Raw genomic sequence first — 14,031 nt, 5'->3', positions numbered from 1 at the left:
ACATAAAAACTGAACAGAATGAATAAATAAGAATAGTTTAAAATATATACTTACAATTTTTTATGTTGACCATCACATAAAGAAAAAAACAAATATTTGTGCAAAACAGCAGAAATTGATCCTTGTGAGCCACAAGTGATTCTCGTGCTCCTTCTCATATGTAAAAACTTAAAATTTATCAAACAATAATCACAGAGATGCTACGCTCTAGCACATATGTGTATGCGGGCTCACTGTGTCCTAATGAACACAATTAAAAAACTTTGTGTTTTCTTGGTGTACATAGCACAAAGCTACAGCTTACAGCCCTCAATACAATTGACCTGTCATGCTTTACAAATGTATAACTTCTATACCATATAATCCAGATCGTTTTTAAATTTTCTGCATCCTTATGTAATTTCTTTGGGGATTTTTGGGAATGTATAAATGAAAGCTTTGTACATTTGTTTACTGACAATTCCTAAAATTATCCATTTCAGACCCCAGCTGGGTCCTTTTATTTATGCGTTTTACACGAACACGCTTCATGGAATTGTTTTATGACTTAATAGTCCTTTAGGTGTCTGTGTGCATGCCTGTGGGACCCTGCAACAGACTGGTGACCTGTTCAGGGTGTACCTCACCTTTTCCCAACAGTAGCAGGATAGGCTCCAGCAACCTCACGACTGCAAAATGGATTCAGCCGGTTCTGAAGATGGATGGATGGATGGCTGGACTTTGTGTTGAATTTTCCACCATGTCATTGCTGTCCCAACCTCTTTGTTCTGAATGGATGGGCAGTAAATGAATTTCATACTTATTTCTCAGTTAGAAAGACACCTCAATTTTTGCTTCCAGATCATGTTAACATCCCAAAGTACAGGAAACTCAGTCACTGTAAGCTGTTCGAGTCACAGGGGTGGCACAATTAATCGACTTAATCGATTTGCTTTCCTACGATTCAACCAGATTGATCTGTCTGAGGCTAGTTGTTAATCAAATTGACTTATTCAACTACATCTGCTGGAACAAGTACTCAGATAAAACCAAGCAACACATTTTTTTTAAACGTGGATAATTTATTTTAAACAAAACATTTTAAAACCTGGTTAGATCCCGTCACATTTCACACTCACAATAAATCATCATTGCCCACCACCAACCCGCGCCTGTGCCAGACCAAACACACCCACTAATACAGAAAGCTCTCATATTGATTGAAATGAAGCCTTGTAGTTCACCTTCTCTGCCCGCAGGGGGCAGTGCAGACGGGAAACGCACAAGAGGAAAAGAACAATAAACACCAACGAAGAAGTCCTCCAAACGCCTAAGGGACCTTTTCCCCACCGGTCCCACGTGTTTAATGCATTATTATTTCGTTGTCATTCATTCGGGACGCGAAAACGTATCCATTGTTTTCGCTAGAAATGTTATTTTAAGCTCGTATGCGTTTTAGGTGTATATTTCTATTTTGCCTAAACAGAAAATACGAGCTTTTCTTTGGCCGCAGCTAGCTTAGCTAGCGTTAACGGTTGTGTAGCTGATTTGCGGACAACCACATCTGAATTAGTGGGAAACTAGACTAAAGTTTGCTTTTTGGATGAACAGTGCAGTCGACACAAATATGATCAAGGAAAATCGGTGGAATATTCCCCCAAACGCTCCGGCGTGCATGGAGAAGCATCTGTGCGCGGCTCAGTACCGAGCAGGTAGGAAGAGAGAAGGCGCTAACCGTGGGTCACAGGCATAAACCACGTGCTTTTCATTTATGGGACTGGGGGTTTGTTGGTGTCCTGATATATTCAGCTCAGTTCTTTAGTTCGGCTGTAAACTGGTGTGTAACCTTTAGAAACGCTGCTTCCCACGTTCGTGCTGTGTCCTCTGCAGACGGCACGCTGCTCCTGGGCGCCTCCAGCCTCTCGGGCAGGACCTGGCAGGGGTCTGTGTGGATCTACAGGGAGCCTGAGCAGGCCCCCAGTGAGGGCTTCTGCAGGGCTGGCGTGCAGACGGAGGCAGGGATCACTGATGTCAAATGGGTCACTGAGAAGGCCATTGTTGCTGCTTCAGATTCAGGTGCGTCTCAAATGATCCTGACAACTAAAAACTCAATGTTCAATACTTTACAAACATTCTGCTATAACTTAAACTGGCTTTTCCTTCAAATGTAAGAACATATTCATTTGCTGTTTTACATTATTTTAAGTATTTATCCTTTTTCCACATTTTTATCTGTCTTTTTTAACTCATTTTTACTTTATTCTCATCTAATAAGTTTTATTTATCTTCGTATTAATCCCTGATTTTACCTTATATATTTTATTTCTTTAACATTTTGTTGCAAAATTCATGTTTTCCTCAGAGGGATGTTTTAAGTGAAACGTTTTTATTTTTAAATTGAACGCACTTTGTTTTACTGATGTATGACAGGTGCTTTATAAATAAAGTTTAATTTGATTTGAACTGTGGAACAAACATCCCATGGAGCCAGTCGGGCCGCAGGATTATGGCCAAGGGACGGATTTTCTAAGTTCTCAGATTTTTCCAGTAATAATTGCATATTTTATATCGGATTATAGAACTTTATTAACTTAGCCAGAATTCTCCCCAATAATATTATTATTTATTAACATTTAGATGTCATAGTATTTCTTCTCCTTTCTTTCTTTTGGCTTCATTTGTATTTTCCATTTGTTTTTTTTCCTCCAACATTTTTAGTGAATCAGAATAACAGTTCAGTGATTGCATCTACGCCTGTTTGTCCCTTAGCAGCCTCCGTCCTGCATCTTTGTTTAATGGAATCAGGTCTGTCACTGAATTAAATATTAGGCTGTCATCCGTGTGTAAGAAAAATGTACTTCTAAGTGTGTTGGGACAGATTGACATCAGTAGACAGGGATGCAGTGTTCTGTTGGTTGGCAGGATTGTGTTTGGACAGAACTGCTTCTTGTCCTCAGGTGCTCTAGAGCTCTGGGATTTGGCAGAAGATGAGCGGCTGCTGGTTAGTCGCTTCACCAAACACGAGCACGACCACATCGTGACGACCGTGAGCCCCACTGGAGCAACCGGCGCCGTCACCGGCAGCATGGACTGCAGGTCAGACTGCCGTGTCTGTTAGACCGCTGAAACGTTAGTATCCACTCAGAACTCTGAGGGTTTGATGTGATGTCAGTTCACCCCTTACTGCTACAACTACTTCCACTATGGGTTCATATCAGGATCAGCTTAGTGAATGAAAAACCAGATTGTAAATAAATAAAAAAAGATCATTTGAAAAGTTTTAAGCTCAAAAGAACATTAGGATGTGTTCAGACTGGACACTTTTGGTCCGTTTCAAGTGAACCAGAGTTTGTTTCTCTCAATAATCCGGACCAAATTTTCAGTCTGAATCCCCCCAAGTGGACCCTCATCGTCGTACCTTCGTACCATCTTCTTGCCAGTAAGCGTCTTGCAGGATGCCTCCGCCGTACCAAAGGAGCAGTAAAAAGAATTGTTCCTGATGTTAATACAGGCGCCAAAAACGAATGAGCGAAATATAAAGTTTTATTAAGTGAACCATCCCGACAAGGATTGCAAACTGGAGGACTTCCGTAGTTTCTGTCTCTAGTTGCTTTGCCCCGCCCTCGTAATTCCTGGCCTGTGGGTGAAGAGGCGCTTGACGGGAGCCTGAATACAGACCAGATGCAAGGTTCAGGCCTCGATCCATACCAAATGATTTTTCCAGTCTGAATACACACCAACACAATATTGAAACATTACAAATTGTAAAATAGAAGCTTGAATTAAAACAAATCTAGGCTAGTGCTTCTTCACCAGTCTGGTGTTCTTGTCCGTATGAACTTTGCTTTCTGAAGTGCAGTCGTGTTGAAACAGCAGAGATTCATCCTCTAACTCATCAGACTTGTGGGTAAATCGTGGGCCATCAAAAAAAACATTAGATAAAAATATGTTTTAAAAAATCTGTCTGCAAATAATCCTCCTCAGCATTTGACTGACATGCAGAACGGCCAACCGAACATCCTCTGATACATACATCCGCCATCATCCGGGTGTCATGACATCACAATCATTTCACTGACAGCCGACTGGAAGATTTAGGAGCGTGGAAATGTTGTGACTCGGATATTTTTCCTAAAATAAATGAATTCTCTTCAATGCAGGATTAAAGTGTGGGATCTCAGTCAGGAAGCAGCTGTGACCACCTACAACAGTAAGAGAGCCTTCAGTGGCAAAGCACTCCTGTTTATGCTTTTGACCAGGAGTGTAAATGATGATTTTTAAGTCGAGTTGTGTGTTAGAAGTGTATCAACGGTGGTGTTTGCAGAAGGACAAACACTTTCTCTCTCTCCGTCCAGTTCACACTCGGCCCGTCAGCTGTGTGACCTGCAGCCCAACAGATCCGTCCCTCTTCGTCTCCTGTGGCCAAGTATGAAATGATGTCTTCTGTCAGCATGTGGTCATTCGGGCTCCTGGGGATCCTTTTCTTTCCTCCCACGGGGCTTGACGAGTTGCTTAGATTCTTCTGGCTTCTGTGGTTTTTCAGATTTGTTTTCTGCAGGCTGTCAGTCAGCAGCCGCATGTTTTTCTCTTTCTGTGACGGTGAAGAGTTTGATCGTTTCTGTCACCAGGACTTCACAAATTAATAGGATGAATACATTTTACTGTGTCAAAAATAGTGACCTAATATCCTGTTAAAAGGTTGATGGGAGCCGAGCAGAACTCCTCAACCATTTTGTTGATGGAGTAAAAAGAACAAGATTTTATTTCAAATCAAATCAAAATTTACATTAAATGAAAAATAAGTCTACGCACGACTTAAAAAATACGATTTGAAAGTGAAATGGAAGAAGCTTATGCTTATAAGAATCCAATCCCCCACTCAACAACACTCGTAACAACAAAACAAGATTAAACAATTTGACATTATTACGCTAACATACAAACTTAGTGGCGTTTCAATATTTTTGGTTTCACATGCACTAATTGAGGTGCTGCAAAAATTTCTGAGGAAGGGGAGAGGAGATGAAGAGCACGCCGGCCTGTCTGCTTCCAACAGCTGCTTCCGTCGGTTTATGGCATGAGCTCACTCACATATCCTGATGAGCTGAAGAAGATCATCGAGGTGAATGAATGATAAATGAAACCCGCCTTTTCTGGAAGAAGCGATGCTCAAAGACGCCGCTGCTGCTCGACTGACGCGCCGTTCCTGATGCTGCAGGATCTCCCATATTTAACTGATGAAAGGGGAAAAACGGCTCGCAGGTTTAAGGCACAGAGTGACAGAGTGACACTCCTACTACGGTTCGGTCAATGAATAAATAAATACAACTTTTTATGTTGAGCAATAAAATGTTCTTTGCATCTTAATAAATGTTTTACAAAGCATCAGAAATGTTCCAGAAGGATTTCTGATGAGTCAGGATCGGCGACGGACCTTCTTCAGCCATGCGTGCACGTTAAAACATCGCTAAAACATCGCTCACTGTAAAGCTGACCCAGACTTTTCAAAATGTCTGCACATTCTGCATCGCTCATCAGCCGGTATTCTTCGGCTTCTGGCACAAGATGACTCACGTTGTGAAAACCATAAATATTGTCTCTCTTGATTTACAAAGAAAAAATGTGCTGCACTTTCCCTCCGTGCAGTCGGTGCTGAAAGACATTTCTTCTGCATCCGAGACATTTGACAAAGTGCCAGAAAAGTACAGTGAATTCATAAACAGACGTGGGCTAAAAACTAACCAAAAAAAAAAGATCCCAGACGTCATCAGTGGATACATGGCAGTGCAATGACAAAGTTGAATTCAAATATTGAAGAAAAGTGTTCAATCATGACATGTAGCAGTTATGATTCGGTTAAAACGCTGCAGATTTGGTCATTAGATCAAAATGTGAGAAGATTTAGAAATATGTAAGTTGATTTTCTTTAGCATTACATAATTGATAAACATGGTGGAACATGGTGAAAATGGGACATTTTCCCTAAGAAATGTAGTGATGTAAGGGATCATCCGAAAATGTAACAAATACTGAGATGAAGGAAGTGCTGAACGTTGATATCTGTGTCTCGCTTTGTTGTTGTTGTTGTTAATAGTGTGAGAAATCAGTAGTGATGAATCTTTTCACATTTATGAGTATCACTGATGGGGGTGTAACGACGCACGTAGTTGAACCGAACTGTTTCGAAACTGAAATGTTAAACAATTCACTTGATTCCCAAAAGGCCAAGAGACTTCTGGGTAATTCAATTCTACAACAAAAAGCCGGCGTGCAAGAAAGATGGAAAAACAAAGAAATACACGAAGAACAATCCCTCCGATTAGGACGTATATTCGTATATTTCTTTGTTTTTCCATCCTTGTTTTAAAAAAAATCTGCTTCTGCTAATTAAAAAAAAAACTGGAATGTAAACTCAGTCTTTGTTTTGGATCCTCAGGACGGCCGTGTGCTGATGTGGGATATGAGGAAACCAGATAAACCGGCCTCCAGGATAGGTAAGACGTCTGCTGAACAGGACAAATGTCCACTGGTGTTGGATACGTTTTGATGATTGTGTCCGGACCCGCTCTTTTCTCAAATCACTGTCCCATAGCTTAGCCATGACGTCCAGGGAGATGAGCTGCTTTCTGTCTCTTCCTTGACAGAAATTCTTCTTTGATTGCTCTTTGAGCCAGGCAGTACTGGCAGAAGGAAGTAACTGACTTTATAAATTAACTCCAAAGAACAGGAAGGCAGGAAACAGACACAGAGGCTTCAACAAACCTAAAAAACCCACAAACAAAATCATGTTCTGCTTCTTTTCTAACTCTGATTAATAAGACAAATTTCCATTTTAGGTTTTACACCCAAACACTTGAATTTAGAGAAGTATGTTTCGTTTTTTCACATCTTGAGTCTGTTTTGTTGTCGAGGAGGCACTTTTTAGCTAGTGCTGTTTTAGGATGCTAGTTCTCTATCTGATCAGTTTTCTGTGTAGAAAGCTTTTGTTTTCATGAGTTTTGGGCTAAACTGACGAAAGCCGATGGTTGAGTCTGTGCTTACACATCACCAAAGATGGACAATAGGGCTGCACGAGATGAGGAAAACTGGCGATTTGCAATACTAGTGAGCAATATTGCGATGATGATATAACTTGTGATACACTAAGAAATAGCACAACATCTAAATGCATCATTTCATTTCTATGCAACAGTTTAATTGAAGTAAGAGTCAACATACCTTAAATTATACTCTAAAAGACCTTCGTCTACATAGGAGGCCAGCATCTAACATCAAAGGGCTTAATCCGATTGGTCAAATGCATAAAGGGATTTATTAGATTCGTTAAATACTTCAAGCTGCCATAAGATTGTTTAAGCACATTTAAGGTAACCATATATCGCAATTATGGCAGACTTTTGCGATATGCGTATTGCCCAGCTTGATATAACGATAAGATTATGGTTTATTGTGCAGAGGCCTAAAAATAGGGCTTTGGATTGATATTAAGATGGCGACGTGCTTCGATTCACAAAACCAGATCAAAACACGATCCTTACTATTATAAATATGTCTGAATGATGGTTGTATGTGTGCCATTTACACTAAAAGATGCATTTAATCAACTTCCGTTCTATATTTTGATTACAACAGGAGATCAGAGCAAACAAATGACAAAGATTTAGAAGGAAAAAAAATATTTCTCACTTCCAACATCATCACTCAAACGTTTTTCTGTCAACTTTCTGGTTAACTTCAGCAGGAAACAAAACGGAAACATCTGTTATTCAGGATCATTTGACTACAAACCCTGAAAAATGTTCTCCACAGTTTTTCCATCCTCCAAGTTTCACTGACCGATGTTCCAGTCGGTCGATGACGAGTAGAAGGAAATGAACACAGAGCAATACCTCAATAAAAATGGAACAAATAGAAACCTTGCAGTCCTTTTCTCTAAACTGCCAGCAGTGTTTCCAACAGAAAACATGTTTTATAAACCGTTTTCACCTGGAGTGGAAAAACCAAATAAGCTGCAGTTCTGGTAAAACCTCTCCACCATGCTGGCAGACAGTCGCATGACGTGGCATCACAACATTTCCATAATATTCCTCATTAAATATCCTTTACATGTTTATTTGAAACCAAATTGTTGACTATATTTGAAACGAAATAGTTTTTTACGATTTAGTTGAGTAAACTGAACTTCAGTCTCATTTTCTGACACTCAATAGTTTTAACTTGAGTGACACTTTACTTTGAAGATATATTTACTTCCAGTGAGTTTTTATACCTCAAATCTAACATTATTCTGTGATTTCAGAGTGATAGTTACATTTCCTAAAGTACACTTTTACTTTACTATATTTGGAAAGATCACAAATCAGGGATTTCGGAAGTCACAAATATTCATACTTGTTATTTCTGGAGCAGATTTCAGATTTCTGAGTATTCTAATACTAGTTGCAGCCTTAGCTAGAAGTCATTTTTACTCCAAATCAAACTTTGTTTTATTTTTTGCTTCTTAAAGTATTGCAGGAGTAAAGGAACACATTACATTTCAGAGACTGTAAAATGACAGGGAGGGGATTGCTTTCCACCAGGGGTGTCCAAATCCAGGCCTGGAGGTCCGGCCTCCTGCTGCTGGTTTTCTAGATCAGTGTTTTTCAACCTTTTTTGAGCCACGGCACACTTTAACCTTGACAAAAATCCCGCGGCACACCAGCATCCAAAAAAAAAAAAAAAAAGCAGAAATTCATGGTCTGTATTGATGGACAGCGCCGCCGCCCCGCCCCCCCCCCCCCCCCCCCCGCCCGCCCGCAATCTCACGTGCATTTTTGTGACAATTGTGTCCGGAAAAGCAGGAAGTTGCGGCTGTTTTTTCTAAGAGATGAAATGAAAGTTAAATTAGAAAATTTAGAAACTGTTTGTTGTGGTTTCAAGACGTTTCACAAGGACAACTCATTGTGCGCTGGGACACTGGCCCTTTAAGCCAATGCATCATGGGAGATGTAGTGTGAAAATTGCCGAAAACTTGCAGAAAGACTAGCGTCTCTGAGCTTCATTGTATTATTCACTTGTTCCACGGTCTGACACCAGACTCTGTGGAAAGCTACACCGCTAAAGACGAGCTCTAGCTGGTATTTTTGTTAGAACTGAGCGACTTTATCAGCAGAATTAAGAACAAGGAAGTGAAGACTTTAAGCACTTCTGATTGGTCAGACTGATGACATGTGATTAAGCCTTCAAGAATGATTGGCGGAGACAGTTAAAGGGACGGGACTTTTCCGCAAACTGTCATAGCTGCAGGTAAATCGCGGTACAGTCATTCTTATCAAAATGTCTTTAATAGAATTAAATAAACACAAAGAAATAGTAATTTTAAGATCTTTTATATTCCTAAATACTCAGTGTTTTATCAGGGCCTATTTGGATGAACAAAGAGCTGATTTCCTGGAGATGAAAAATGTTTTTAGATCAGTTAATGAGGGCAATTTCCCACGGCACACTTGACCATCTCCCATGGCACACTAGTGTGCCGCGGCACACACACTGGTTGAAAAACACTGTTCTCGAGACCTGCCTCATCTGCTGCTGATTACCTGGATCAGGGGTGATTCCTAGAGCTCGGTATCCCCAATAATTTCCAAAATTGATTCCATTGACAATTCTTTCAATCCACTCGATTCAATTTAGTATTTACATGGTTTACACATTGAGACATATTTGTATAAAAACACTAACAATCTATGTTTTGAAGATACTAATATGAATCTAAAACAGTTCACATTAGGGCTGCACGATATGAGGAAAACTTGCGATATGCGATATTAGTGATCAATATTGCGATAACGATAAATTTGCGGTAAATAAACAAATAGAAAAAAAAAAACATCATTTCCATTTCATTGCAACAGTTTAAAAATTATACTCCAAATGACCCTCATCGACATGGGGGACAAACGTCAGGGTGGCTAACCCTGGTCCTCAAGAGCCTCAACCCTGTCTGTTTTCCAATTCTCCCTAGACTGCTCGATAATGATAACCAAAATCAGGTGTGTTCAGTCAATCAGGATGTGAAATCACTTGAGTCAGCCAATCAACAGCAAGCTGGTTAAAGAGAGCTGGAAAACAGGCAGGGTTGAGGCTCTTCAGGACCAGGGTTAACATAATAGGCCTCCATCTGATTGGTCAACAATGGGAAGGCGTCCATCTGATTGGTCAAAGCATAAAGGGATTTATTTGATTCGTTAAATGCTTCAAGCTGCTAGAAGATTGTTTTAACACATTTTGGGTTTGCGATTTATTGCGATATTCACCGTCTTTTGCGATATGCATATTGCAGAGCTGGATATTGCGATAACGATAAATTTGCGGTATATTGTGCAGGCCTAGTTCACATACTGTTAAAAATTGTAAACAGAATCTTTATGTTCTGGGTTTCCTGGAGGGCATTGCACTGTGACCACTAGGTGGAGCTGGCGCTATGGCATTACACTTTATTCTAGTAGATTTGGGTAAAAGAAGGCTGCGCTTTAGACCACAAATGATTACCTTAACCCTTGTGCTATCTTAGATGACCCTTACAGTGACGTGTTCTCCCTACCATGACAAAGGTGGAAAGATTTCATGTAATCCATGGACACCAGTGAAGATCACAAATCATTAAAGAAAAAAGGTTCAGAGCACTGTCTAGTGGGTCTAGATGACCCAACTCCCAATGGTAAAATGCCTAGGATAGCACAAGGGTTAAAAGGTTTCCCTTAGAATACTTTGGAAAATTCATGCTTGTGAATAAAAAAAGATGCTCATTTAGTCAGCAATGTCTAAGTTGAACAAGTGTTAGCATTAGCAATCCTATGGGAAATTCCATTATACGTTAGCATCAAGCTAGTGGACGTTGGCTTTACTGCTGTTCTGCGTTAGGTCACTGGAAAGAACGGGCATAAAAGATCGATATCTACTTTAATAGATCAATTACTGATTTATTAAGCTTGGATTCATTCAGATCCATTTTATCAACCCAGCCTTAGTGTTTAGCCAATAAGGAGCGTTAAAGGCAGGTTTGCTGAAAAACATGTAGGACATCGGCCCTCGAGGCCTGGAATTAGACACTCCAGCTTTACAATCAGGAAGTAACTTGGCTGGGTCAGAGCTGACTGTGAGCGTAATGAGGCAGAGTGGTGGATGTTCCTGTAGCTAGTTCAGCCCTCCAGGACTGAAGGCTTCCAGAGCAGAAGCTGTGAGAACCTGAAGCACCTGGACTCTTCTCTTCTTCAACAGTAATCAGTCCTACACTTTTTATCTTAGAAATCAACCCTGCCAGCTGCTCCCCCACCGTTGTGGCTTGGCACCCCCACCACAGGAGTACAATAGCTGTTGGTGAGTTCAATGAGCAGGTTTGCTCCTTTTCGTTTTCCAGTTCCAGTTCACGGGATTGTCTGTTTTTTGTTCAGGCGATGAACTGGGCAGTGTCCGGGTGAAGGATTTCCTGGGGACAGAAGCCTCTCGGGTGGAGCAGGTTCACTGTCGCAGGGTTAACGGGCTCGCCTTCTCCACCCACAGGTTCAGATCTGTCGCGTCAAACCGCACTGGAGTGTTTTCCTTCTCTGTCTAATGCTGTTTGTGTTTGCCCAGCGCCTCGTTTCTGGCCTCAGTCAGCGATGACGGCTCTCTCGCTGTTCTGAACTCTGACCTTCAGGAAATGTGAGCTTCCTCTTCTTCATCTTTAGCTCCAATGGTGTGTGAGTCAAACTGAAACCACGCATTTGTTTATTTCAGACATCGAGATCGGCGACACCGGGACTTTGTCAAAGGTGTGTGCTGGCGCCATGGCGACTCCGGCAGCCTCACCACTGTGGGCTGGGATCATCTCGTTCTGCACCACACAGTGGATCCAGCAGCTGGACCTGCTAACCCCTAACAACTTTGTGGGAGTTTCTGTGTGGATTTTCATAGGTCCTTCAAGTGTTGATTTCTGTATCTTTAAATGCACATTTCAGTCAAACGGCTGCACATTTTTTATTTTGGAACTAAGCACAGGAAGACGTTTTTCCACCACTCTGACTCCAGGTGGCAGTAAAACGCCTTTAAATGCTTTCAGTTTTGTTCTTTTCTGCCGGACTCCTGTCTCACATGTGTACAACCTGAGGTGGGGGGTGGGGGTGGGGAGGGCGATGAGTGAGAATGTTCTATAGTTTGAAAAGAGTTCTGCAGCATCTTAAACCCCAAAGGGACCTGATCACACAGAAGAGCACCCTCAGGCTGATTTGGTTGAATGGACATTTACGTACCGTGACCTCATTCTGAGAAACATGCAGTCATCATTTCTCCCGCGTGTCGACTGCCATACTGTAACACATTTATTATCCTCTGTTTATTGCATCCTTTCACAATAAAAGCTGTCCAAAGACACGTTCGGCTGGTGGGTGGTGTTACTTCAACCATCAGAAGGAGCCCCTTCATAAGCTTTTAGTGCAGCCTGTGTTAAGGCGCAGATGAATGAACAGAAGTAGAGGAGTTAGTGTTCTATAGGACAGACATGTCCACCGGTCTGGTGTGTTAAAGAACTGTGGGCTTTCTGCCATGAAGATAAGCCGCACGTCTGCCTGCTGTCCGTTTGATAAAGCTTGCTCTATGTTGGTAAAGTATCATCACACAGTTTAGACACGGCTGCTGCAGAATGTTTGCTGATTGCTAATCTTTTTACAGGATCTCACCTTCATGAAGGATGACTTCAGTTTTCTTTAATCTTGATTTTTTTTTTTTTTTTTTATATAAAATGATCCAACGTTTTTGCTTAATGGACTAGATGGGATTTGGAAGGTCTTATTTTACTGGACTTGAAGGTAACTTATTTTTAAATGTTACTCCCTGTTCAGACAACCTGATCTGCATTAAAAATTGAAAGGGAGTTTGTGACCAAATGAAGTCTAAAAAGTTAAACTGTAAATAGTTTTTAAAGAACTGGCTAGAAAACAGAAATATGGTTAGAAAAGTCTTAAGTCTAAGTCTTAAAGTCAAACTCTGATCATCTTTAGATGTATTGGAAAAGCGTTCCTAGTGGTCTTTTACTCGTGATTATTCTTTTTTTTTGACAAAATGGGAAAAAGTGTTTTGTAGGAGAGTTTTTGCAGAGCAGCATTTGAAATTCAGGTGCATTGTGGGAACCGAGTAAGTCTTATTGCAATATTGGAGCTAATCAGACAAAGCTCAGACAAGGAAAACAAAGACGAACACAGATATTCGTCTGCAAGTAAAAGCCTCCAAATTGATCTACTGGCTCCCCAAGTATAGCACTTCTGTCAGTGCTACAGGCTTTTTCCACCTGCATTTTTTTGTCTGCTCCTGATTCACAGCGATTCAATAAAGAAATACTCTGAAATGCAATCTCCATTTTCTCAATGTAAATACGTTCTAGATCATGAAGAAATACAACACGAACAAATTCCAGTCTGGTCTTAGAGCACGTCACAGTACGGAAACGTCTCTACTCAGGGTATGCAATGATTTGTTTTTAACTATCGATTCTGGAACTTCTGCCGTTTTAATCCTTCTTGACCTTACTGCTGCTTTTGATACAGTGAATCATGATATTTTACTCTCATGATTAGAGCACTCCGTTGGTTTGAAAAGCACAGCGCTTCAGTGGTTTAAGTCCTACTTATCCAATAGGAGTTTTTCTGTCCATCTGGGACCATTCTCATCCACAAAGGTCCCACTTGGACATGGGGTACCTCAAGGCTCAATTTTAGGCCCCAATTTATTTTCTTTATACCTGCTTCCACTGAGCTCCATCTTTGAAAAACATCATGTGTCTTATCACTGTGATGCAGATGATAACCAGATTTATCTACCCTCTACAAGTGTGTAGAGAAACCATTAAGGTGTTTAGAGGAGGTTAAAGCCTGGATGAACCTAAACTTCCTCAGCTTAAATGAAAGTAAACCCGAGGTCCTTCTGTTTGGGAAAACAGACCTTCTGACAGGATGCAGCAGTGCCATTAGAGTGGTCATTAGACTCTAACCGGTCTTTTATTAGGAATCTTGGGGTTACTTTAGATTGCAGTTTTAAATT

General features: G+C 40.9%; 1 protein-coding gene across 1 annotated transcript; it reads left to right on the top strand.

The window, feature by feature from the left end:
• Positions 1 to 1,274: 1,274 nt before the first annotated feature.
• wdr77 (WD repeat domain 77) lies at positions 1,275 to 12,369 on the top strand. Its single transcript, XM_004068467.3, has 10 exons — positions 1,275 to 1,691; positions 1,870 to 2,055; positions 2,937 to 3,075; positions 4,140 to 4,189; positions 4,335 to 4,405; positions 6,416 to 6,473; positions 11,266 to 11,337; positions 11,412 to 11,520; positions 11,593 to 11,661; positions 11,737 to 12,369. The coding sequence occupies exons 1-10, from the start codon at positions 1,583 to 1,585 to the stop codon at positions 11,876 to 11,878; spliced, it is 1,005 nt and encodes a 334-aa protein (XP_004068515.1). The 5' UTR covers positions 1,275 to 1,582; the 3' UTR covers positions 11,879 to 12,369.
• Positions 12,370 to 14,031: the final 1,662 nt, after the last annotated feature.

Source organism: Oryzias latipes, chromosome 5, assembly GCF_002234675.1.
Source record: "Oryzias latipes chromosome 5, ASM223467v1".
In the NCBI taxonomy this organism is placed as follows: Eukaryota; Metazoa; Chordata; class Actinopteri; order Beloniformes; family Adrianichthyidae; genus Oryzias; species Oryzias latipes.
This window is presented reverse-complemented; position numbering and strand designations above follow the sequence as displayed.